At 40.4% G+C, this 24,231-nt stretch overlaps 1 protein-coding gene across 11 annotated transcripts in view; it reads right to left on the bottom strand.

The window, feature by feature from the left end:
- LOC133519830 (inter alpha-trypsin inhibitor, heavy chain 4-like) overlaps nt 1-24,231 on the bottom strand; it is a 50,045-nt gene continuing 25,814 nt past the window's right edge. The window contains exons 8-22 of one of the 11 annotated variants that reach the window (XM_061853955.1): nt 22,599-22,799; nt 21,118-21,292; nt 20,626-20,850; nt 20,183-20,326; nt 19,757-19,923; nt 18,853-18,999; nt 18,248-18,424; nt 17,882-17,969; nt 14,897-14,917; nt 14,737-14,811; nt 12,926-13,030; nt 8,569-8,643; nt 2,341-2,627; nt 1,546-1,697; nt 1-490 (exon numbers count right to left, since the gene is read on the bottom strand). In XM_061853955.1, the coding sequence (XP_061709939.1) occupies nt 433-490; nt 1,546-1,697; nt 2,341-2,627; nt 8,569-8,643; nt 12,926-13,030; nt 14,737-14,811; nt 14,897-14,917; nt 17,882-17,969; nt 18,248-18,424; nt 18,853-18,999; nt 19,757-19,923; nt 20,183-20,326; nt 20,626-20,850; nt 21,118-21,292; nt 22,599-22,799 (2,097 nt within the window). In that variant the 3' untranslated portion in view covers nt 1-432. The remainder of the gene's footprint in view (nt 491-1,545; nt 1,698-2,340; nt 2,628-8,568; nt 8,644-12,925; nt 13,031-14,736; nt 14,812-14,896; nt 14,918-17,881; nt 17,970-18,247; nt 18,425-18,852; nt 19,000-19,756; nt 19,924-20,182; nt 20,327-20,625; nt 20,851-21,117; nt 21,293-22,598; nt 22,800-24,231) is intronic. The other 10 variants (XM_061853963.1, XM_061853979.1, XM_061853971.1 and 7 more) reach the window with 10 other exon arrangements.

The following is a 24,231-nucleotide window of genomic DNA, read 5'->3' as shown; positions in this document are numbered from 1 at the left end:
TGAATGCGATATGTCACCTTTTAAATTTTATAATCGCACTGCGCTAACAAAAATCGCATGATTACAATTTATCGACGAAGAAGTAAAAAAGTGGTTTTGTTGAAATAAAAAAAAATGGGTGAATTACTTAATAAAATTTTTTTGGAACTGCTACTATTTTTAATGTAGATCGTGTCATTCACGACGACATATTGTCATGTTATTAAAGGTTAGATTTGAAAAATCTGTGCGTCATCGTGGATGACACGACTATACTTTACAATCGTATCTACTTCGTCAACAGCATTCTTATAACTCTTATAAGTTCTAACTATTATAGGAGTGCCTGAACTTAAACATTAAAATCACATTTTCACAACATTTCGATTATGATTAGAGTATAATATGTAAGTGTTTCGAACAAGATTGTTCAGAATGTTGGCAGCCGGGTGATCAAGGCGCCGGGCTCCGGGCGACCACGCCCGCGCTCGGGCAGCACACGCCTGCGTACCTGGACACCGATAAATAATACATTTTAAACAACACGACTGTATGAGATATGTTGTTCACCTTTGAAGTTAATTCGTTTGTTTTGAACAGTGTTGGCGGGCTTATCGACATCGTTCGTAATGCAGGGTGTTTATTTAGTCACCTGCAATAATTTACGGGCTGAATCTATACGTCATATCAACTTTTCAACATGTCAGAGCAACTTTTACTATGAGACCAACCCCAAAATCGCGAATTTTTTTTTACTCTCCCATATAAAATGTCCAGGTCAGACAGCCAGAATGTATGAACAACCAATTTTTTTTCGCGATTTCGGAGTTGGTCCCATAATAAAAGTTACACAGTTTGACCTATATATTCAGCCCGAAAATTATTGCAGGTGACTAAGTAAACCCTCTGTATAATCATTAAAACTCGAGGGAGATTACACATTAAGGGCGAGTTGCACCAACCGATGTGCCGATAATCGTCAATCAGCAGAGAACTATGATACTCCTCATATGTATAATAACTTTTTGCGAACGTTATAGCGGTCTGTCAAGACGGCTTAGTGCAACAAATCCTAATCTCATAAAAACCTCTATTATTTTTTGTCTCTTTCTAACAAACAGAAATGCCAGAATGGCGGATACAGTGAAACGATTATCAACGGTTTGTTAGATTTGATAAACGCGAAATGACACTTTCTACAAAACCGAAGTTTGACAGCGATTCAGGGACGAATTATGCTGTCCCTTTCTAATGTATGACACTATCCCTTTCCGCCATTTAGGGTTGTCCAAATTCAAGTCATAAGTAGTAAGTAGGCACAGATTAATAAATATTTACTACGTAACAGATTACACACACACACATACATACACACATACATTGTAACAGATAGTCGTGCACGTTTAGGGGCGTCACAAGTTATGCCAACCGTAATAATTGCTCGGAGCAATGCTGAGCCCAACGAAGCCGGGAAAAGCCGAAACGAGGAGTGTCGCCCCACTGACTACCGCTCGAGAAATGGGCTCCAGGAGTAACTAATAAATGGGATACACAGTTCATAGTTACCCTTGGTTGGAAGCATGCACCGCGCAGTGGATGTCCTGGTAGGTCTGCTGCGTGATGTTGCGCGCCGACTCGCAGCGCGTCAGGTAGACGCAGACGCCGGCGCCGCCGTCCGTGGCGCGCGCGCACACCGCGTCGCTCGCCTCCGCGGGCGCCTGCACAACAGGTGCCCATTATAACACATCACGTAAAGGCCCGTCCAGACGGGAATATCATTTCGACCGATTCGATCAGAAAAGAAATTGTGCGTCAATCTTATCTAGCGTCCACACATGCACAATGTAATCACCAATTTTAGATTTATAGTGTCATTTGAGCGAATCGAATCAAGTGGGCTCGGCAAGCCAATTTCATTTTAGCGTCCACACCCTCAATTACATTTTAGCATCCTGTATCCCTCGATTTAATCAAATTCGGCGAAAAACTGTCCGTCTAAACTGGTGTTATATGTATAAGGAAATATGAACAGTGTGAACAACAAGTGATTCCTGTGGTCGTGCTAAAATTAGACTCTGTGCGGAAAGAGAAGAGTCGTAGAATTTATGGGAACCAATACATTCCACGACTCTTCTCTTTCCGCACAGAGTCTATATGCTCATATTTTAGACTACACTCGATGTTTATTTTTTTGTGCAATGAAAGAAACTAGCGACAATTACTGAAACAACTTAACGTAAACTGGGAGGGAGAGGTAATAGTAAAAAAGTTAATTACAGATCCTTAACTACTCTTAGCTACGTACAATTTTCTTTGCAATTCTCCCAAATATTTTTTTTACAATATGTTGAATAAACGTACATTATTATCCTTAGTAAGTTTAAGGTTAACTGTGGTCCCGTTCACTTGTAAAACGAGTGCGTCCGAGTTGGCATCGAGCAAGGGCTGCGTCCAGCCGAACTGCTCCAAGTGGTAGGGTTGTAGGGCGCTGGCAGCCGCCTTGCTGTGGTCCGCGGCGGGCACCCTGGTGGTCGACGGCGGCGCGGGGCCCGCGGGCGCACCGGGCCTGGGGGGCGCCGAGACCCAAATAGACTGAGCGGCGGGGTAGTACGCGGCTCCTGGCGCGCTCAAAGCTACTCCAGCTGGTCCTTAAAAAAATTCTAATTAACTTTCAAGTTTTACGGAACATGAAATAAATAAATATTATCTCTAGCCGCCCAGAGGCACTCCATTCCATTGTATTATTATTTATTAACGTTTATTTTGAAAAAGTTTTTTCATTTAATTTAGTGTTCGAAAGTTTTGATCTATGGGCGGCTAGAGGTTAAACATTAACATAAGTCATATATTTTATTATAAGTTATTATAATGTTTATAATAAAAAAATATGTTGTCATCATGTAAGTAAGTACTTTTCAAGTAGATAGTAATTTTTTGTACTTCATTAAATCGACAGCATGTTACTTGAGATTGCTAAATTATGTCAGACCTAGTTCTGATAATACATTTTTATTTAGTGTGCGTATCTGTTATCGGCTTTTGGAATATCTCTTAGGGTCCTCACAAGTTGTCTCCTAGACTGAAGATTTCTTCAATGTTTTTTTCTCTTATTACCGTCAGACATTTTTAGATGACTGAAGAACCTAGAGGAACCCTATGATCAGGGGCGGCCTTTGGGGGTGGCGAACGGGGAAACCACCCGGGGCCTCGCGCATAAGGAGGCTTCGCGCTTGCAGGGGCCCTCGCGGAATAGGCCGAGTCGTTTTTTTACGTGAAACATGAGAAGGGTAGTGGCATCAAAAGATGACCGGCCCCCAAAGAATGAACATTTGGCCTTAAAATCGATATAATTCAATCGTGAATTATTTTGCGCACCTGAGGGTATTTTTTCCTAACGGGGCAATACTTTGCCAAGGCTAACATTTAAACTCCCAGACAATTGTGCTGTGCGTGTGACTGAGAGCGGTCGTCAAATGCGCGGTACACACCAAAATCGCCATTTGTATGGAGATCTTAATAAGATTAGCGCTTCAAAGTATAAGCTTATAATTGCGTATAAAATTGAATTATGCAATTACTTACATGATTTTACACAGAAAAGATTATAGACTAATTCCTCTAACGTTTTCGTTATCAAGTATTGCATATTTTATATTATTTTATTAAAATATTTGCAGCTCAAGTTATGGTTCCAATACTGTATGCTTAAGCCAATAGATGACCGGCGGTCAACTTTTGGGCAAGGGCTTGTTTTTCAAATGCTTGTGTAAAATCTAATAGAAAAGGTAGACGCATAATTTATGTTTTAAATTGATAGCTGGCTAGGCCTTGATTTCTTTTAACCCAGTTCAAGGTTTATTTTAGTATGGGCTGTTCAACTAAAAATCCCTAAAATATGAACTATGATAATTTACTAGTTCATCTTTTGGGCTTAATTCCAATATATGAATTTCGCATTAATTTTGATAGTTCATTTCTTCAATACCGTGTCCAAAACTTGAACCAAGTAATTGGTTCGTTCATATTTTGGGTAGCGTTTTCAACACTGAACAAGTTTAATTGTAAAAGTAGTGAATTTTATATCTTTAATCGGTAGTTTGATTACTTTTTTATATTATTTACAAATACGAATTTAAAAAGTGTAGAAGTAATTTATTAAGACGTTTTAATTTATTTGAAGATCATATTTTCTTCTTGGAGCAAAATTCCACCTAGGGCATTTTTTTCTCACTGGCACAAATAATTTAAGCTGCGATTTTATACACCATTTTTTGTGAGAGTCAGAATAGCGAGGGTACCTAAATAAAAATAAATGAAAAGCATACCATATTTTTGTACCTAATTTGTACTATTTAGTACCTCCTTTAAAAAAATTGTACTTCACGGTACACAAAGTTATCACCAAAAAACAGTACACCCGCCATCCTGACAGTCAGAATGGCGGGTGTACTTTATTACGCTATGTTCCCGTGGTTATTGATACATTCTATAAAAGCCAAATTTTTGTACCTTTTTTGTACCGTCATATTCAATTATAATATGAGCCATTTTATTTGTGGTTTCAAAGTTTTACTCATTTATATTTTGCTTGCTATTACACTTTTGCAGGCGTTATAATTTTTCAAGTTATCGATCTCATTTTTAAGAAAAAACGCTAAGGTACAATTATTTTTGTTACGTCAGGAATTAGTACCTTTAATGTTTAATCTGTTAAGTTCAAATAACTCAGACAATCATGTCTTACTACAAAAATATGGTATGGTTTTCATTTAATTTTATTTAGGTACACCCGCCATTCTGACTCTCACCATTTTTTTAGCTACCGATTATAATTACTCAGTGGTCAGTATTTAACAAAAGGGGCAAAGTTACACTTTATCTATACTTGTTCATCTATTGGCATCTTGTCGTTCAATATTAGGGTACTTGATTTTGATTTTATACTGGTTCATCTTTTGGAGTCAAAAAGTTCAGAGATTTTTTTTATACCACGACGGTGGCGAACAAGCATACGGCCCGCCTGATGGTAAGCAGTCACCGCAGCCTATGGACGCCTGCAACTCCAGAGGTGTTACATGCGCGTTGCCGACCCTTTAAAAACCTGTACACTCCTTTTTTGAAGAACCCCATACTAATACCCCATAACACATAGGGCACCGTGTTCATCTTCTGGGCATTTTGCCCTATTTCATCATATAATATTTTTTATAAAAATACTGAATTACAATATGAGCATTTGGAATCATTAATTCTAATCTAGATTATATGCTGAATCATATGAAAAAAATAAAGTTGTTAAAAATAAGTTACAACATGTAAAAAAAAATCTAAAGTTGGGGTAGTCGCTTAATTGGTCATCTTTTGGTGATTTCACCCGAGAGTCAATGCAGAAGTTATCTGAGTCGGACTCTTAAACGTCCGTAAAAATATATATGAGGGTTTAATTGAAAAAAAAAAAAACAGTTGTACAAAAGTGTCATGACACGATCGCTTATTATATTTTTGCAATCATTTTTAATGAAGTCAAAATTTTGTTTTGCTGCGCCGTCTCGATAACCTACCACTATAGTGCGAGGCCTAGGGAGGCAGAGCTACAGAAGGGTTGAATTCGAAAATGACAATGGTTTATTGTTTAGTAATGAACCAAAAGGCCGAAGGGCGGTATGAAGACAGCAGAGCTCGGACATGAGCTTCAAGGCCCTAGGTGGCCGAAGACCGCGCTCCACTTTAGGCCTAATAAAGCTCGAAATGCGCAGTCAAATGCCTCAAATATGAAATTTAATAAAAGTGCATACGGCTGAAGGCCCAAAACATGCAAGCAAGTCGCGCTTCCATTCGATGCTAAAGGTTGAGGAGCAAGAGAATCGAAATCATATTGATTAATGTCCAGGCCTCCGCAGTCTGGTGTAACAAAACCAACTAAAAGACGGCAATAGAAACTCTAAACAGCCTGCAGCGCACGGCTTGTTTTTGTTTAACAGCAACAGGCGCCTTCTCTTCGACACCGGGGGCAGCCCTAGACGCACTACTGGACATTATACCACTCCACTTGCTGGTGCAAAAGGAGGCTAAGCAGTGCGTCTACAGAATATGCACGCTAAACAGGCCAAAATGGTGCTCTCAAGCATTAACCAAACTAAAGGCCTGGGTTTTTGCAAACAGAACCCTTAGCATGCCCACCGATGACACGCACACTGAATGTCATTTTACTAAACTGTACACAGTAGAAATACCTCCTAAAGACAAATGGACCAATGACCAAATGTACGTCGAAGAGGGAAGCCATATTTGGTACACGGATGGTTCTAAGAAAGGCATTGATGTAGGATGTGGGATCTATGGTGAGAGACCTAAGCTCAGAGCCAGCGTCAGCATGGGAACACAGGCCTCAATCTTCTAGGCTGAAGTCTACGCCATCAACAAATGTGCGGAGATTAACCTGGATAAAAACCTACGACACCAACATCATACATTATACATCAACTCAGACAACCAGGCTGCTCTGCTGGCACTAGAATCCCTTGAGTCAAACTCAAAACTACTCCAGAACTGTAAAACAAACCTCAATGCACTGGCTAACTCCAACAAAGTCATACTTAGATGGCTACCAGGGCACTCTCCGACATTAACGGAAACGAAGAAGCGGACGAACTTGCTAGAAAGGGCGCAGACACACCCCTGGTCGGCCCAGAACCGTTCTGTGGAATCACAAAACGGGATGCATATTCTCTGCTCAGCAATTTAGAAAAAATAAGGGCAAAAGATTGGTGGAAGTTCGTAAAAGGACAAGAAAACTCGAAAGCTCTAATCAAAGGGTTCAACAGCAAAACTGCTAGGGCTCAAAAGACACAAAGCCTGCGCGGTGACCAGAATTTTGACTGGACACTGTAAATTGAACAAACACATGTTTCAAATTGGAAAGAAACAAGACGCGACATGCAGGTTCTGCCATGAGTCAGAGGAGACTACAATGCACATTCTCTGCTCCTGTGGACCACTAATGTCAAAAAGAAGTACCCATTTAGGGCGGCACGTATTGCAACCCTATGAGGTACAAAACATTACGGCCCAAAGAATCTGGAATTTCCTGGATTCAACGGCCATCAGTAATGAACTTTAAAGGGCTGTCACAATAGACCAATGCCTGGTCGACGTGGCAATCAAAGGCCCACAAACTACAATAATAATAATAATGTCCAGGCTATGTTCTCCTGCAGCTTGGCCTCACGCGGAAGTCCTTCATTCCTTCGTGGAGCTCGGCCATTGGTTTTGGCCACGCCTAAATGCGCTGCAGGAAAGTTATTGGTCTTACTGAAACACTAAGTTAAGCTTGACTTTCGGTCCTGCTTAATACACTTGGCCACTGGTTCAATTCCAAGTTATATGCTCTTCTGAAGCTCGACTTCAGACTCGAAGGAAACTACACATTATCTTTGCGGAGCTTAGCCGTCGGGCTCGCTCACTCTGCGAGTTTGATTCCAAGCTCTGCTTTCCTGCAGCTCAGTTTTCAGCTTCACACGGGAAGCCATCGAGATTTAATGTCGCGGATCTTCTGTTCTAGGTGGAGCTCGGCTTTCTGCCTAGCTTCTCGCTTTATAACACATAGGTACTTAGTTCACGACCGAGCTCAATTCTTTTGAAAGATCCTTTGGACTATCTACAAGGCGTTTCCCTAATACGATCTACCAATTTTTTTATTTAGTACTAAAAACAGGGGCCTCGCAAAAAAATTCCGCCCGGAGCCTCGCAGAGGCTAAGGCCGCCCCTGCCTATGATACCTAATACCAATCCTAGGATTTGATCTAGGGACTATTTATTTTTAAAAGAGACTGCCAATTGATCCTCCAACCAAAACTACGTGTTATGGTAGGGGAGCTGGAGATGCTTAATTTGGAGAAGTACTTGAGTGAGTGAGAGCGTTGTAGAGACCTATTGAAATCGTAAGATCAGATGATCAAATCTTCTAGTGATCAGGGAAGCGCCTACAGACTTTTAAAAATTCTGGGGAGTTTGAGGGCAGTTATAAAAAACGTTAAGTACAATTTTTAACCAGACGGTTACATTTCGAAACCCAATTTTAACATTATAATTGTCAGATTAAGAAAATGCGTACAAATAATTGTCAGATAAATAATAGCACACTTATAGCATCAACTTGGACCAAAATGACCAAAAAAATCCATTATCCTTTTAACTATTTTTTAATAAATATTCATCATCAGTCATATGAATACTTACGGATATCAGAATCCGCTGATATACAACTTTTTTGTCAGTAGGTATTATAATTTGCCCCTGCGATGCACAACTGCGATGTTAACTTTAGACGTCGCTGTTGAACGACATGCTTGTCTATGATTTTAATATATTTATACTTATATTTTTATAGCCACAACAATCAAGGTATAACTAAAATGCGTACCTACTTTAAAAACGACGTCTGTCCGAGCTTTCTGACATCAAGTACAAGATTACAGTTAAATATTTAATAATGCTTTAGTTAGGTGTGTATGGGAGTAAATAAATACAGGTACTATGAAAACTGACTATGCAATATGAGCTGAACTTAAATATCCTTGGCAAGCCTACCTGATGACGAATAACCTGAATGGTACTGACGGCGGGAAAAACTATAGCCCCTATATGCCATCATTGGTGACGTTCCTGAAATGTACACAGTTACCAGTTACTATTATCAGGGTACAAGAAAACCGAGCGTGCGTTTTATTTGAGTTGCTTATCGTTATTTTGAATTATAAATATTGACCATGCTTTGAGTAGTTTCTTACGTACTTATTTGAGGGTAAATTCCAAATCATGCTCACAAACATTTTAAACTTATGCACATGCTAGACGTAGACAGGCAGCCGCCGCAGCCGTACAATGCAATTGAGTAAGCCTTCACTCAGTGTATGAAATGATGACGCGAGCAAACAATAGACTTTATATAACCATCTTCTCCGGGCCAATAACGTCGATAGATATCAAAAATGTTATAAGCCGGTTAAGGGAGATGTACCATGAATGAAACTATCGCCTCTTTGATGGGTTAAGGAACGATACTAGCTTACCACTTCAAAAATATGTGGTCACAATTGACAATATTTCAAAATTTGTAAAGTTTAAGACGATAGATTTTAGATTTAAAAAAATACAGTAATTATAATTTATTTAGGTATTACAGTGGTTATAAAGTTAAATTCTTTTAAAGTACTTACATATCTACTTCATTCGTTTCATTGAAGTATATTCTTATTTACGATAAATGTCATTAAGATCAAATAATGCCATCGCCTGAACCGTTTATGTAATATATAAGATGATTTAGGGATGGAACAGGGTAACATTTTTTTCATCACACCAGTTGGTAAAGGCTCTCTTGACTGTTCAAAGACTAATGATAAAGTTTCATTTTATCCACATGTGGGGCAAAGTAATCAAATGCAAATTTTAAGTTATTTCCTTATGTTAGCTTGTAGAATTGGCTTTTAAATGATGATTTTGAATGAATTTTTATTTTATTACGTTAATTTGGATTTAATTTGGTTTGATTTTTTTCAGTATTTCTTAGTTAGTAATTTCCTCGCTTTGGCGTGGTGAAAAATTTTGTGTTTAACTCGGAGGCAAAGTTTGTTTAATCCTCGTACTCGTAAAATGATCATTGAAAAATCCTAGACAAATTTTACATGAAAACATGAAATTTTACATGGTTTGGAAGAGCCAGGGACTGAGTTACTTAATAGGTAAACTAGGTAACTTTAATATCGGTATTTCAGGAATATGGAAATTATAAAAGAAATGTGTATACAAATGAAGGATTTCTTCCGTCATCATTCATCATCATCTTTTAGGCAGTTAATTTTTTGAAAGCAATTGGTATCTGGCCTTCCAACCCAGAGGATAAACTGAAAGATTTCTTCTATATATCTTCCAAAAAGGATGAAGGTTTACTTAACGTGCTGCTTAATAAGTACCTTGCTGTCGATTATACGTTTACTGCACACTAATAGAGTACCTACTTATGTAACGACATTTCAAACTACGAGTATACCTTTAGCCCCTGGGTTTTTAAGTTTAGGAGAGATTAGAGAGAATAAATATATGATAACGTTTTTTCCAGTCAATAATGTACGTACAAAAAGAAAGGTGACGTATAAACTATATATTTTGCTTTCCGCCAGATATAGTATATATTTTTCATCACACTTGCTCGAAATAGATCTTATTTAATGCAGATATACTGAAGAACAAAGGTATGTATTATTCCCCCGGGAGTTATGAATTGTGAAAAAAAAGGGAGTTTCACTACACCAACTGGTAAAGGCCCTCTTGAATGTTCAAAAAGTAATGAGAAAGTTGCAGTTTATCCACATGTAAGGCAAAGTAGTCGGATGCCAATTTTGAGTTGTTTCCTTATGTTAGCTGGTAGAATCTTATACCTTTAAACGAGCAATTCTTGTATACATATATGTATATATATTTCCGGGATCTCGGAAACGGCTCTAACGATTTTGCTGAAATTTGGTATATGGGGGTTTTTGAGGGTAAACAATCGATCTAGATTAGTCTTATGTTTGGGAAAACGCGTGTTTTCGAGTTTTTATGCGTTTTTCTTTCGACGCAGAATATGGTCGCTAATTTCGTGTTGCCGGCCACTGTCCGTCTGGCCCAGCGGGTTAAGACGCGGACTGTTAAACGAGTGTTACGGGTTCGAATCTCGCCCGGTGACCAAGTTTTGCTTTTTTTTTATATGTTCAAGTTTATAAATAGTTTTTTAATTTTTATTGTTTTAGACAAGTTTAATTTAGTAAAAAAAATGTAGTTAAGATTATCACCTATACACCACCATATTACAATAAATAGTTATAACTGAGCAAAGCTCGGTCGCCCAGGTACTTGACTTTTAAATGATGACTTTGGATGATAATTTGTTTATTACGTTCATTGGGATTTAATTTGGATTGATTTTTTTGGTATTCCTTACTTAGAATTGTCCTCGCGTTGGTGAGGTGAAAATTCTTGTGTTTCACTCGGAGGCAAAGTTTGTTTAACCCTCGCACCTTGAAACCCTCGCAACGCTCTAGATTCCACTTTCCGAATCACGGATCACCGCTCGATACGGTTGTGGTTCAATTTTGGAATCTTTCGCTTGCTCGGGTATCAATATTAGCACGAGCGGTTAAACAACTTTGCCCTCTTTTAAAACAAATAACTATTTATTGTTTATGTTAATAGTTATTTGTACAACAAGAGAGCAAAGTTTGATATTTCTTCGAGTGCTTGTTTTGAGTCCCGTGCAAGCGAAAGATTGTATAATAAATCTAATTTAGAATCTTGAGCGTAGTAAGGGACTCAAAAGCGCACGAGATGTAAATAACTTTGATCTCGTGTAGTACACAAAATTTTTCACGTCAGTCAGCCATCAAAAAATACAACCTGAAAAAATGTAATCCAGACGGACGGATCACTATTTCACTCATATTTTCTGAAGGCCCTCGGAATACCCAATTGGCGCGAAGTGGTGCAGGATAGGACAGAGTGGCGCTCTCTTGTGGTAGAGGCCAAGATCCTGTTTGGGTCACTGAGCCAGTGAAGTAGTAGTAGTGGTAGTAATTTAATAGTCGAATAAAATATTTTTACTGAATTTTCAATCGTGGTTAAAAGCCAGATAGCTATGTGCCGTTGATGCCTAACCTGTCAAAGAAAGACAAGATGACGGACGAATATTTGAAATGTCACCGTATTCAAGAATTATTATAAGCTTAAATTTAGTTTTTTCTTTGCAAGTGTGATGAAAAACATTGTGTGTAACTCTGGTCCGGGGGTAAGAATATTGCAAACTCAATTCTCAATCTTCAATTTCAACTATTAGCTATCACGGTTCATGATATACAGTCTGGTGACAGACGGACAGACAGACGGACGGAAAGCGGAGTCTTAGTAACAAGGTCCCTGTTTTACCCTTGGGTACGGAACCCTAAAAAAGATGCGACATAGGTAATTGTTTACAAAAACCAGAAAGACCCGACGAAAACAGTAAGGCGTTCTAGATCACGGTACTTATTCTTGATTATAAGACAAAGCTGCTTGATGATGAAATATATGCAAAGGCTGATTTTAAATCAATACCAGGAAACCAATATTTCTCTTCTCGATATATCGCGAGTCTTCGTAAATTAAATAATACTTTATCTATTTCAGTGGCGAAATTCTCCAATGAGTTCCTTTAGTGGCAAGCTCCTTTATGCCAGTGTGGCAAGAAGTTCACCTTTTGTAACCTATTTTCATATTAAGGGTAATGTCCGAGAATTGCCTCGCCATGCTCTAGAAAAACAATAAATTGTTCGTAGGTGATCCACTTTATCATAAGCTTAGTAATATAGGATTTCGAGTGATCAACAATGGCAACAATGTAATAGTATTCACCCTTTATTATTGTTCACCTAATTGTTACACAAAACCTTAACAAATTATAGACCGGTTTCGGTCTATAATTTGTTAAGGTTTTGTGTAACCCGTGCAAAGCCGGGACGGGGTGCTAATTTAAATATAATTCATACTTGATACAAGCTAATAAAAAATATTAGGCATTTTAATATCGTTGAGTAAAACGGAACTCAATTGCAATAGAGTTTGACTCTACTTATCGACCGAATCAATTCGGTTATCGTGTCAAATCGTTTCATTTGCGCCCAATTGTGATGGTATGTTTACTTAAAAATATAAATCATCACCAATAGAATCGATTATATGCCCTTTACAGATTTAATCGCAAATCCTAAAAAAACGTTTCAAATGTGCACTTTCAAAATTACTTAATGTGTTACGCATCGTGTTTGAAAAATATTATACTTCAGCATCACAGTTTTTTTATCTAGTTCAAGAAATATATCGTTACTGTTATATATATTATATATACTACTACAGATCAGTCTTTCGAACAAACCTCGATGTTCATCGCCGTCAGCGTCGTCCTCGGCTTCAACGTAATAGTCGACGGATTCGAAGGCCATGTCGTGCGCGACAGGCAGAGGTGCGCCAGAGAAAGCCTCTTTAGAACAAAACAAGCGGCCAGTAAGCACAGTTAGGCACATCACGCTCCACACACATTCCACGTCAGCTGGTGGTATCCGGCATTTCTTTCACCAAGCCCGATGTACGTCTTGGACCAACTCTGGCCAATCTCAGGGATAGAGAGGCAAGCGCTATGGCCATCGCGTCCTGCTACAAATCTGGCATATTGACCAAAGTTGGCTCCACGTGTATAATTAGACATCCCTGCATAGACCTTGGTAAACGGCGAGAGGTCGAATTTCTCTGAAGCTGTCTTTAGGCCAAACGTTATCAATCATTGGTAGAAATGCGTGTATACTTCTTTTTGGGAAAACTAGGAGGATGGACTTTCTTTGCATAATGTTTACATGGAAATAATTCTAAGAAAGCAATAACATGACGTTTTCTAGTCGCTAACAAGCAGCTCTGCAGCAGCTAACATTATCTTTAACCTGAGACCTAAATAATCTCTTAGTGAGATTAACCTTTTAAAATTGTGTTTGTGTTGCAGTTATTTGACACATGGATTTCAGCACATGACAGTATTGCATGCACGAAATGCAATGACAAGTTAGTTATAATGAGTCATGTCGACAATACGTTTGTATAGTTTATCTATTCCATTCGAATCTTTAAATAATGTAAATAAAAACTGAAACGACTTGAAAACTTTGAATTGTTGAACGATAATTGGTTTAAGGTGAAGGGTAGTGCAAGCTCTTTCCATACAAACTTTGTGCGCGGTTTTCTTCGTTTGTGTTTGCGCTACAGTTATTATTTTTGGTAAATATGCTTATTTTTCTGTTAGCTAGGGCTTGAAGTATTATTTTTTTGTATTTTTATTTTTTTCAAATAAAGAAAAATTTCTACATCAAGTTCTGCGTATATCCAATACCTATATACAAGTAAAAAATGAAATTAAATGCTATAGTGCCAAAACTAACGAATACAACTTGCACAAGGTTTGTATGGAGAATGCCTTGCCCTACCCTGTGCCTTAAGATCCGAATGGTATAGCGTAGAGTACTAGTCGTGGAGTCGTTATTTCCATGATCAGTCGTTACACAGCACAAATGCTGATACAAACCAATGATCACAGACCATACTTATATTTAACTAAATGCAGCAAATGCTCGTGCTTCGAAGTACCGTTTATTTGTGTGTTTATACAATGCACTAGACACCGTCCAGACGGGCTTCTGTTGGATGCGTTCTATGTGCATTGAAAAATGTTATTGTTTATTCCTAGAATTGCCAACGCGACGTGATGACGTCATTCATGATTTGTAATCCCCATAAATGAGTTTGAGGTCCTTGCTACATCTAGTTAAATTTTATAGTCGGTGCTGATCATAAACCCCAGGCCTACAAAGACTATATATGTAGTATAAAATAGCAACTGATGTTCCATTTTTATTTTATAAAGCTTGTTCTTTTAACAAAACGGTCTCCAGTATACCTACGTAGTTAATGATTACGATGCCACAGGTAAATATAGGTAAAAAACTTAAGTAAGTCACCTGTTGTATGTAGTTGTGACGTGTTCGAATAGACAATACATGTTTAAAAGACACACACAAACAAAACAAATGTCTATTCGAACACGTCACAACTACATACAACAGGTGACTTACTTAAGTTTTTTACCTATATAACAATAAGCGGATCAATCCTCAAAAGCAATGTTAGAGTGCTGATACTTACGGCTCTGGAGAGATGACCCCGCATGGCCCACCAGCATTGAGGAGGGGTAGCTCGCGAAGCTGTGCGCGGCCACGGCTGAAACAAGCGCCACGTCACAACCACCACCCGACACCACGCACGCCACACATCACTAGTAATTACAATTACAACTTATACTCACGCCCACCGTAGTTCGGCCGATCTGGAACAACAACAAAACAATATAATTCATCTGTATTTTGTTACAATTACATGTAACATGTTGTAGAGGTTAATAGAAGTCGTTCGAGTAGCCGCCGTTCGTAGTAGTAGTGTATAATTATACACACGTGGCATCCGAAATTGATCATTCCTTACTTACATTTTAGTTTTAGTAGTTAGTATCTTATATATTAGTCTTGGGCTTTTTAAAGCATGAGAAGATTCTATTTGGCCTGGAGATAGTGTCACTAAAAACAGCTTACATATGGCAATAATTTGCGCAGGTATGTCATGTATAGATTATTATTATTTGGAGCCTGTCCTGTGCCACTGCTGGGCAAAGGCCTCCCCCCAATCTCTCCACAGATTTCTGTCCAGTGCTGTATCTGGCCACTCCTTCAAGAAGAAGTCCAGTTCATCCTGCCATCGCCGTTCTGCCAGATCCCCGATTCGAATTTTCGTGCTCCCACTCTGTAGTGTCTTTGCCCCACAACTCATTAGCATTCGGCAGACGTGACCAACTCAGTCCCATTTTAGCTTGGCCGCCTTCCGAGCTACATTGACGATTTGTGTCTTGGAGCGCAGCGTGGTGTTCCGGAGTTCCGGACTCGATCCACCACCAATTTAACACCTAATATGCTACACTCCGTGGCTCGTTGGCAAACCCCGAGTTTGGACTTCTGAGCTATAGTCAAAGACCAGGTCTGTGTACCGTAGGTGAGAACTGGGAGTATGCACATGTCCATGAGCTTTCACTTGAGTGACATCGGAAGATTACCTTTTATCAGATGTTTCATAGACCAATAGCTCCGTTTTCAATCTGTCTTCTGACCTCTTTTTCCTGACGCGCCTGGAATGAGACTAATTGGCCCAAATAAATGTACTCATGGATACATGCAATGCGTTCTCCATTTAACTCTATCCTACGTTGTGTGCTGTTAGTCATAAGCTTGGTCTTTGACATATTCATCTTTAGTCAAACCTCGGGGCTTGCGGTGCTTAATTCATCAAGCATCTGTTGTAGTTCGGAAGCGGTTGAAGAGAAAATGACATTGTCTTCAGCGAACCCTAGATAGGTTAGTCTGCGATCTCCAACGACAAGTCCCTTCTCTCCCGAACTTGGAGTAAGTTTTTTGAAGACTTGTTCCAGAGTGCTGGTAAAGAGTTTTGGCGATAGCGGATCTCCTTGCTTAACTCCTCTCTCTATTTTGAAGGACGGGCCAGAGGATTGCAGTTTGATGGCGGCGGTACTATTTGTATATATACATAATAGTATCAATTACATTATTCCATTTAGAGCAAATGGAGCAGCCTGTACCGAGTATGCGCGGACCAGTTCTTGTTTTGATCGGCCGGCCGGTGTGATAACAGACGCGCTAAGTTTGTGATATTTGCAATCATTATAGGTACTGTTTACTAATTAGATATGTATGTATTGCATTGTATAGTTAATTATTTAAATACTGCGGAATGGAGTATCGTTAGAAACCATTCTGGTTTAACGATGTTTTTTGATAAAATATCATGTAATTGTGATTTATCCTTAATAAATAAAATAAATGTAAGATGGGTCTATTTCTTGGTTGAATAGGGCAGTGAATTTGGAGTCGTGGGTCGTGGTTGATACTATCAAATGCTTTGGAATAATCTATGAAGGTGATGTAAATTGAAAGTTTGTGTTCATGGCATTTTTCAACTATTTGGAGAGGACTGCCCTGAATCCTGCCTGCTCAGGTGGTTGATGGCGATCTAGGCAGCCGGAGATGCGGCTTTGTACAGGTGGGAGACAAGGCTGATAGAGCGATAATTGCCTATTTCAGCCTTGTCACCCTTCTTGTACAACAGTATGATATTAGAGTGGCACATTTGTTGTGGAAAAGTTTTTGTTTGGATTATGCTATTGAATAATTTATGCTATTGAGTAAGAGTGATGTGAGGAATTAATTCCGGCTCTCCTTCCTGGTTGTGATGCCGTCTTCCTCTGGACTCCTGCTGTATTTAAATAAAGTGCAAGAAACACGTCATCGTCCATTATGGGTGGAATATCTTCGGAGGTCATTTCTGATTGTGTCTGAAGGTAGTTAGAGTCCGATAGTAATCCGTGGCTGTATATAAAATGTTGTCTGTACCACCATATTTTATTAAAGATTGGTCTAAGTTTGTGATCCAGCCTTTACCAGCTGATGCTCCTTCCTTAGAGACTAGTTTTTGGTTAGGACTATTTCGGCTAGTTTTGTTTGGTAACACCTGACGTTTGTACGAACACTGCGATTTACTTTATCTATTGCTCTATATTCTGAACTATTATTTGCGTGGATAAATGTTTGTCTTGTTTCCATTAGTCTTACTTATTGTTTTTTCTGATAGTTTTTTGTGTTATTTTTACCTGCTTTCTATACCTGTGTCTATATCTAATATCTTTTTCTGTCTAAGGCAGCGTAATAGTTATTAAGTTCTTTAGTGAATTCCTGTTTATGTATAATTAGTGTATTTTTATCTTGATTTTGGATTTTGTTCTTGAGTTAATACTCAAATGTTGGCGGTAAATTCTATTCAACGTCCAATTTCAAAATATTGTTTATTGGAATGTTACGCAATTATTCTTCCATGTTGATGAAAATATAAATCATACAAATCGCACAAATTCATACAAATGGTATTTCTTGTATTTAATTTTGTTATTGTACAATATCATTAAACTACATTTGTATTAATCATAAACAATATTGTTCTTTTATCTAAAATATTATTTTTGTACAAATGGGAGAACCTCAGAAAACAAATGAAAGCATCCCTTGCATCCGTTATACATAGTAATTTTCTAACCCCCTTATTCATAAACATCTACTAAAGTTGACAAGCCGCTAATAATCGTTTGTCCCTTTCCATTATACCAATACGTCGGAAAGGGTATCTTACCAGTGTTTAATGTATCTTTTAGTTAGAGTGCGGACGGAGTACTCACTGGGTTCATCCACTGACTGAGTGTCGACGGCGTTGGTGGCGTTCGGCTTCACTACGACGAGAGAGGTCAGCGGGGTCACCAGCTCGTACTAAAATCAAAGAGCATATAATCAAAGGTAAACATATATTGACAGCTTTTAAATCAAATTTATTTTTGTTTTTTTTTTTTTATGGCTGTTGGAAACAGGTTTTAAACTCTTTATAGTAAACAGTTGTGACAGTATATTTAAAATTATTAAAAAAATTAGGTATATTATTTGATTGGTTGATGATAATGAGCCTTAAGTCATATCTTATCCTTATTCGCGATTTCGGCCAAATTGACTGATTACCGCCTTACGGGGTTAGTATTACATTACAGTTATACCTTGAGCGCCAGCTCCTTGGCCTTGGCCTCGGGGTCGTCTCCGGCGGGCGGGCCGTCGGCGGCGTCCTTGCGGTCCAGCAGCTGGCGGATGGTGAGGCTCACCCACAGCCGCTCCAGCGGCAGGTAAAGGTCGCGGGCGCGCGCCACCGGCACGCGAGGGAACACTGTGTAGCGTCTCTGGCGATAACATTAAAAGACCATTTGAACCAGGATCGCAATGTAAGACGAGGATTAGACTAGCAAGAACTTGCATCCAATTTTCATTACATTGCTGTATCTGATCAAACTTTTGAAACAGTTTACCTTAGCAGTCGGCAATGTAACGTAAATTGCATGCAAGTTCTTGCTAGTCTACGCCTCGCTTAAGAATTATCAAATAAACGACAGGTCTTAGGTTCACACATATATGTATAATATATATATATATATATATATATATATAGTCAATTTTTAACTGTAATAATTTCTAAAGCTTGAAATGTTTATAAATTATAAATATGTAAAGGGCTCTAAAACTTTTATGTCATGCATATTTAGAGACAAATTAAATTTTCCACATTATAAAAAATTGAAAGAGACATTTGTAAGGTATGAACTGGCAGTACCTTGCCCACGCCGTCCTCGACGCCGCAGAAGCCCTCGACGCGCGGCGCCAGCTCGGTGGCGGCGGCCGCCACGCGCCCCGCCACCACCACCTCCGAGCCCGCGTAGTACGTGCGGAACTTGTGCTTCGTCAGCGAACCCTCTGCGATCTAAACAACTTTTTACATTTTTGATACGAGCTTTTATCGGTATTTGTAATTTTCTTTCAACAGTCAACTAGTCCTCCAAGTGGCAAACATCATTTCTAAGTTGTTAGAATTTTGATTTTATTTTAATTAATGAAATTGAAATGACTTAATCGACCACGAGCCGGCGGCCTGCCACTTAAAGGGTATCTTTTTCAAACTCGAAGGGTAGGCTGACAAATGTCAAAAAGCAATTATAAATAAGTTTGTGACAATGCAAATCTGCAAAGGCCATATAATCGCTTATATTGGTAATGATTTATATTTTTAAGTAACACAATTAAACCTTCACAATTAAAACTCAAACATATAATTTATCTTTTTTTTTACAAAATAATATATTTTTGGTGATTTGTGTCTATTATAATGAGATAATATAAGCTACAAAGACATGTATTTATTGTCATATTGGAATTCAAGTTATTTTTGTTAAATAAGGATTGGTCTGGAAAAAAAATCTAATGTCATCCTACCAAACACAATTGTGTGTTTTAACACAGAGTTCCTATAGCCTCCTCCGGCCTCCTATCACACCAGGTTAGCTCGACAGTACCATAATATTGCTTTGTCACCCAACTTACATAGGTAGGCTAGGTCTATGAAGTTTCAGCTCAGTTGAATAATGGGAATGGGTAGCTTGCAAGATTCGTATTAATAAAGAAGTTTGTAAGACTGAGATCGACTTCGTAAACAAGTACGCGTATTAAGTCGGTGTTCGGACCTGGTTGGGCGGGTAGATGAAGGTGACGTCGTCCAGCAGCGGCGAGGAGATCTGCTTGTAGAAGTCGCGCAGCTGCAGCGCCGCGTCCGCCGCCTCGTAGATGTGCCGCATGAAGCCGTCGTTTCGCAGCGACAGCTTGCGCAGGAATGAGCGGTCTGCGTCCTCGCCTGCGCACAGGCAACAATATGCATTCATGTAGTAACACACGAGAAATAATTTTGTTTTTTCTATAATTCGTCAACCAGTTTAAAATATACGGTGGCAAAGCGGGCAAGGCTCTGTTCGAAAGGGGGCCCCTTGATTAAGAAGTCGTTAGCTAGGCCGTGCGCAATAGATGAATTAGCTATGGGCCTCGGTCGGTACATTTACGCCACTGCGCTGATTATTAGCGAGAGATAGGTAGAGATATCGAAGAGTGTAACGTACCGAAAGCGAGGCAGAAGATGGAGGCCTTGCGCGGTCCCGAGTTCTTCTCGGAGACGCGGTTGATGATGCGCTTGGGGTCAGTCTCGCCCACCGTCGGTTCGCCGTCCGTCAAGAACACAATGATTGACTCCAGCTCCTGTTTTTCTGAAAACAATTATTTTCATCATTTTATATTAGAGTTGTCAATTACGGGTCGTTTCACGAAAGCTGGCATGAATGGAATCTAGATCATAACTTTAGAACACGTCTACACTGTACGCTTGCGCAGCGCACTATTGCCAATGTCATACATACATAGATATTTTTATTCACTCATTCGTTCCATTCATGCGAGGTCTTGTGACTTGACCTGTACGTATACGTATCTAAGATTTTATAAATTAATTTTATTAAGTTATGACTATTATCTTGACAAGCTGGCTTGGTGTTGTTGTTGGTCTCACCTTCATCGTCTTCCTGGTTTGGCTCCGTGGTGGCCGCCACAACTGTTGTTTCCGTGGCGGGAGCGTCAGTGTGCGCGTCCTCAGCGGCCGTGTCGCCCGTGGCCCCCGTCTCTCCGGTCGCGCCGGTCTCCCCCGTGGGTCCCGTCTTGCCCGTGAAGCCAGGCTTGCTCACACCTTTGCGGACGATGTCTATCGCAACATCGAGGGCGCTGGCTATGTTTGTGCCTGTCCAAGTAAGAAATTCTATGTATAACCACATGTTTCGATTCCGATATAATAATTTAATTTAGGTAAATATAATTTAGGTGGGCCAATACTTTGTTAGTTTGAGTTAGCGTTATGCGTGTTTCCTGTGGATATCATACAATAATGGACTTTGCCAAATGTTCTTGTTGCATGTAGAAAGCCTTAGCAAAGTGTACTCGAACGTTAATGTCCAGAGGACAGAATGGTGGTTTTTGCAGGGGTATTTATTTGTAGAGTGTGACCAACCTCCGACCGCGACCAGCCTGCTGACGATGACTTTGGCCTTGTCGATGTTCTCCTTGGTGGCGCTGGAGGGCGGCAGCAGGGTCACCTTGCGGCTGTTCTCGTTGTTCCAGCTGCTGTAGTAGTAGTCGTTCGGCGGCGACGCGGCCGGCTCGTCGGCTTCTTTCAGGTCGTGCACCTGCCATCCAAATATAGCATTGTAGCATTTTAGAGCGTCAAAAGTTAATAAGAAAACGTCTGCAGTGTAAGAGCAGCCTATACGGTTTATTATCATTCATTAGGATCATCTCAGGGACATACACATGTACCACAGAGGTAATAGTATAGTATTATCAAACAGAACAGACACGTTCCACCCCGTCCCAGCCCCAGCCTGACAGTGTATTGACAGTTCGGTCGGTTAGCAACGCAATGATGAAAAGTTCAAAATGCTGGTGTATTTTGCCAAGTATGGATTGAAGCTTGTCAATTTTAAGAAGCTTAAACACACATTGATGCGTATATAAGCATGACGTACTGTGTGCACGTAGATACTTAAATAATTTCCGTAGTATGGCGTGTCCACCCAGTCCAAGCAGCGGAGAATCACTGGGATGTCCACAGCCTGCTGACATATAAGCAAGAGCACGGACGGATAGGATGGCCTGCATGGCCTCCCGCAGCTGCACGATCTTGCGATCGGACATGGAGCCCACCGTGTCCGCCCCTGCACCTGCCGGCCCACGGTACCTTGACGCTGGAGCTGAACTCCACGATGCGGAAGTAGTCGCCCGGGTGCAGCTCGGAGAGGATGGCCTCCATGGCCTCTCGCAGCTGCACGATCTTGCGATCGGACATGGAGCCCGTCGTGTCCGCCCCTGCACCGGCCGGCCCACGGTACCTTGACGCTGGAGCTGAACTCCACGATGCTGAAGTAGTCACCCGGGTGCAGCTCGGAGAGGATGGTCTGCATGGCCTCTCGCAGCTGCATGATCTTGCGATCGGACATGGAGCCCGCCGTGTCCGCCCCTGCACCGGCCGGCCCACGGTACCTTGACGCTGGAGCTGAACTCCACGATGCTGAAGTAGTCGCCCGTGTGCAGCTCGGAGAGGATGGCCTGCATGGCCTCTCGCAGCTGCACGATCTTGCGATCGGACATGGAGCCCGCCGTGTCCGCCCCTGCACCGGCCGGCCCACGGTACCTTGACGCTGGAGCTGAACTCCACGATGCTGAAGTAGTCACCCGGGTGCAGCTCGGAGAGGATGGTCTGCATGGCCTCTCGCAGCTGCATGATCTTGCAATCGGACATGGAGCCCGCCGTGTCCGCCCCTGCACCGGCCGGCCCACGGTACCTTGACGCTGGAGCTGAACTCCACGATGCTGAAGTAGTCGCCCGTGTGCAGCTCGGAGAAGATGGCCTGCATGGCCTCTCGCAGCTGCACGATTTTGCGATCGGACATGGAGCCCGCCGTGTCCGCCCCTGCACCGGCCGGCCCACGGTACCTTGACGCTGGAGCTGAACTCCACAATGCTGAAGTAGTCGCCTGTGTGCAGCTCGGAGAGGATGGCCTGCATGGCCTCTCGCAGCTGCACGATCTTGCGGTCGGACATGGAGCCCGACGTGTCCAGCACGAACACCACCAGCTTGGTCAGCGGAGGCAGCGACTCCGGTGCGAAGAAATGCACGAAATAACCATCATTCACCTAGAAGACACTCAGCATTTTAGAAATTAAATAATTACTCACTATGACTTGTCTTAATTTTTATTTGGTTATCAGTTATCATTGGCGTAAAAAATATTTTGTATATCTCAATTAATTTAATAAATAAGTAAAATATCAAATCAACAAATCAACAAATGCAAAAAAAAAAAACTAACGTAGATCACTTCTCTCAGAATCTTTTTTTCATGTGACATATAAAATATTGATACAGTGGAACTTCTGCAGCACGAATCTCAAGGCAAACGTCTCAAACTTTGTGTTAACGAGTTTTCGTCTTTTTTTAGAACAAACCCATAAAGTTCAGTCACAGTACAGTAAAGTACAGTACAGGGCATTTTATTGGCATTGGCATATTGGCATTTTATTTCGAGTTAAAGGGGATTTCGTCTTATCGAGGTTCGAGTTGAGGTTTCACTGTAATATGTGTTGTACAAGGTGTAACAAAAATAGTGGAGATCCGTTTAAGGCCATATTCGCTATCGTGTTCTGATGAGGAAAAAGTGGAAGAAATACATTTTTGACGCCAAAAAATATTTTTTATTTATGGGGCAGGTCGTACATATCGGCCAACTCTCCATACAAAGGCAAATAATTTTTCGCATCAAAAAAGAGATTTTCTTACTTTTCCTAATCAGAGAATGATACTGAATATGCCCTTAAACGGTTGTTACAACCTGTGTCAATTATATCATACAAATAAATAATAAAAGATATGCTAGGGTTAAAGCGCTGATGACCTAGCAGTAAGAGCGTGCGACTTGCAATCCGGAGGCCGACGATTTAAACCCCGGCTCGTACCAATGAGTTTTTCGGAACTTATGCACGAAATCACTTTTCGGTGAAAGAAAACATCGTGAGGAAACCGGACGCATTCCAATAAGGTCTAGTTTACCCTCTGGGTTTGGTAGGTCAGATTGGCAGGCAGTTGCTTTCGTAAAAACTAGTGCCTACACTAATTCAAGGGATTCGTTTGCAAGTGGACCTCAGTCTCCGAGCCGTGGCAAAATACCGGGATTAATAAATAAATAAATATCATAGGACATTATTACACAAATTGACTAAGTCCCACAGTAAGCTCAATAAGGCTTGTGTTGAGGGTACTTAGACAACGATATATATAATATATAAATATTTATAAATACATAGAAAACACCCATGACTTGGGAACTCATCACACGAACAAATGCCCTTACCAGGATTTGAACCCGGGACCATCAGCTTCGTAGGCAGGGTCACTACCCACTAGGCCAAACCGGTCGTCAAATAACGCGAGAAAGATGATGATATGCTAGTATAAAAGGTTTAGTTAGAGATGCGGAAATTAATGAAGAGAATTTATTTTCCATATTAAACAATTACGTACACTCAATCTGCACGTTGATGTAAAAATACAAAAAACAGATTTGGAATA

Source organism: Cydia pomonella, chromosome 1 (genome assembly GCF_033807575.1).
Source record: "Cydia pomonella isolate Wapato2018A chromosome 1, ilCydPomo1, whole genome shotgun sequence".
NCBI lineage: Eukaryota > Metazoa > Arthropoda > Insecta > Lepidoptera > Tortricidae > Cydia > Cydia pomonella.
This window is presented reverse-complemented; position numbering and strand designations above follow the sequence as displayed.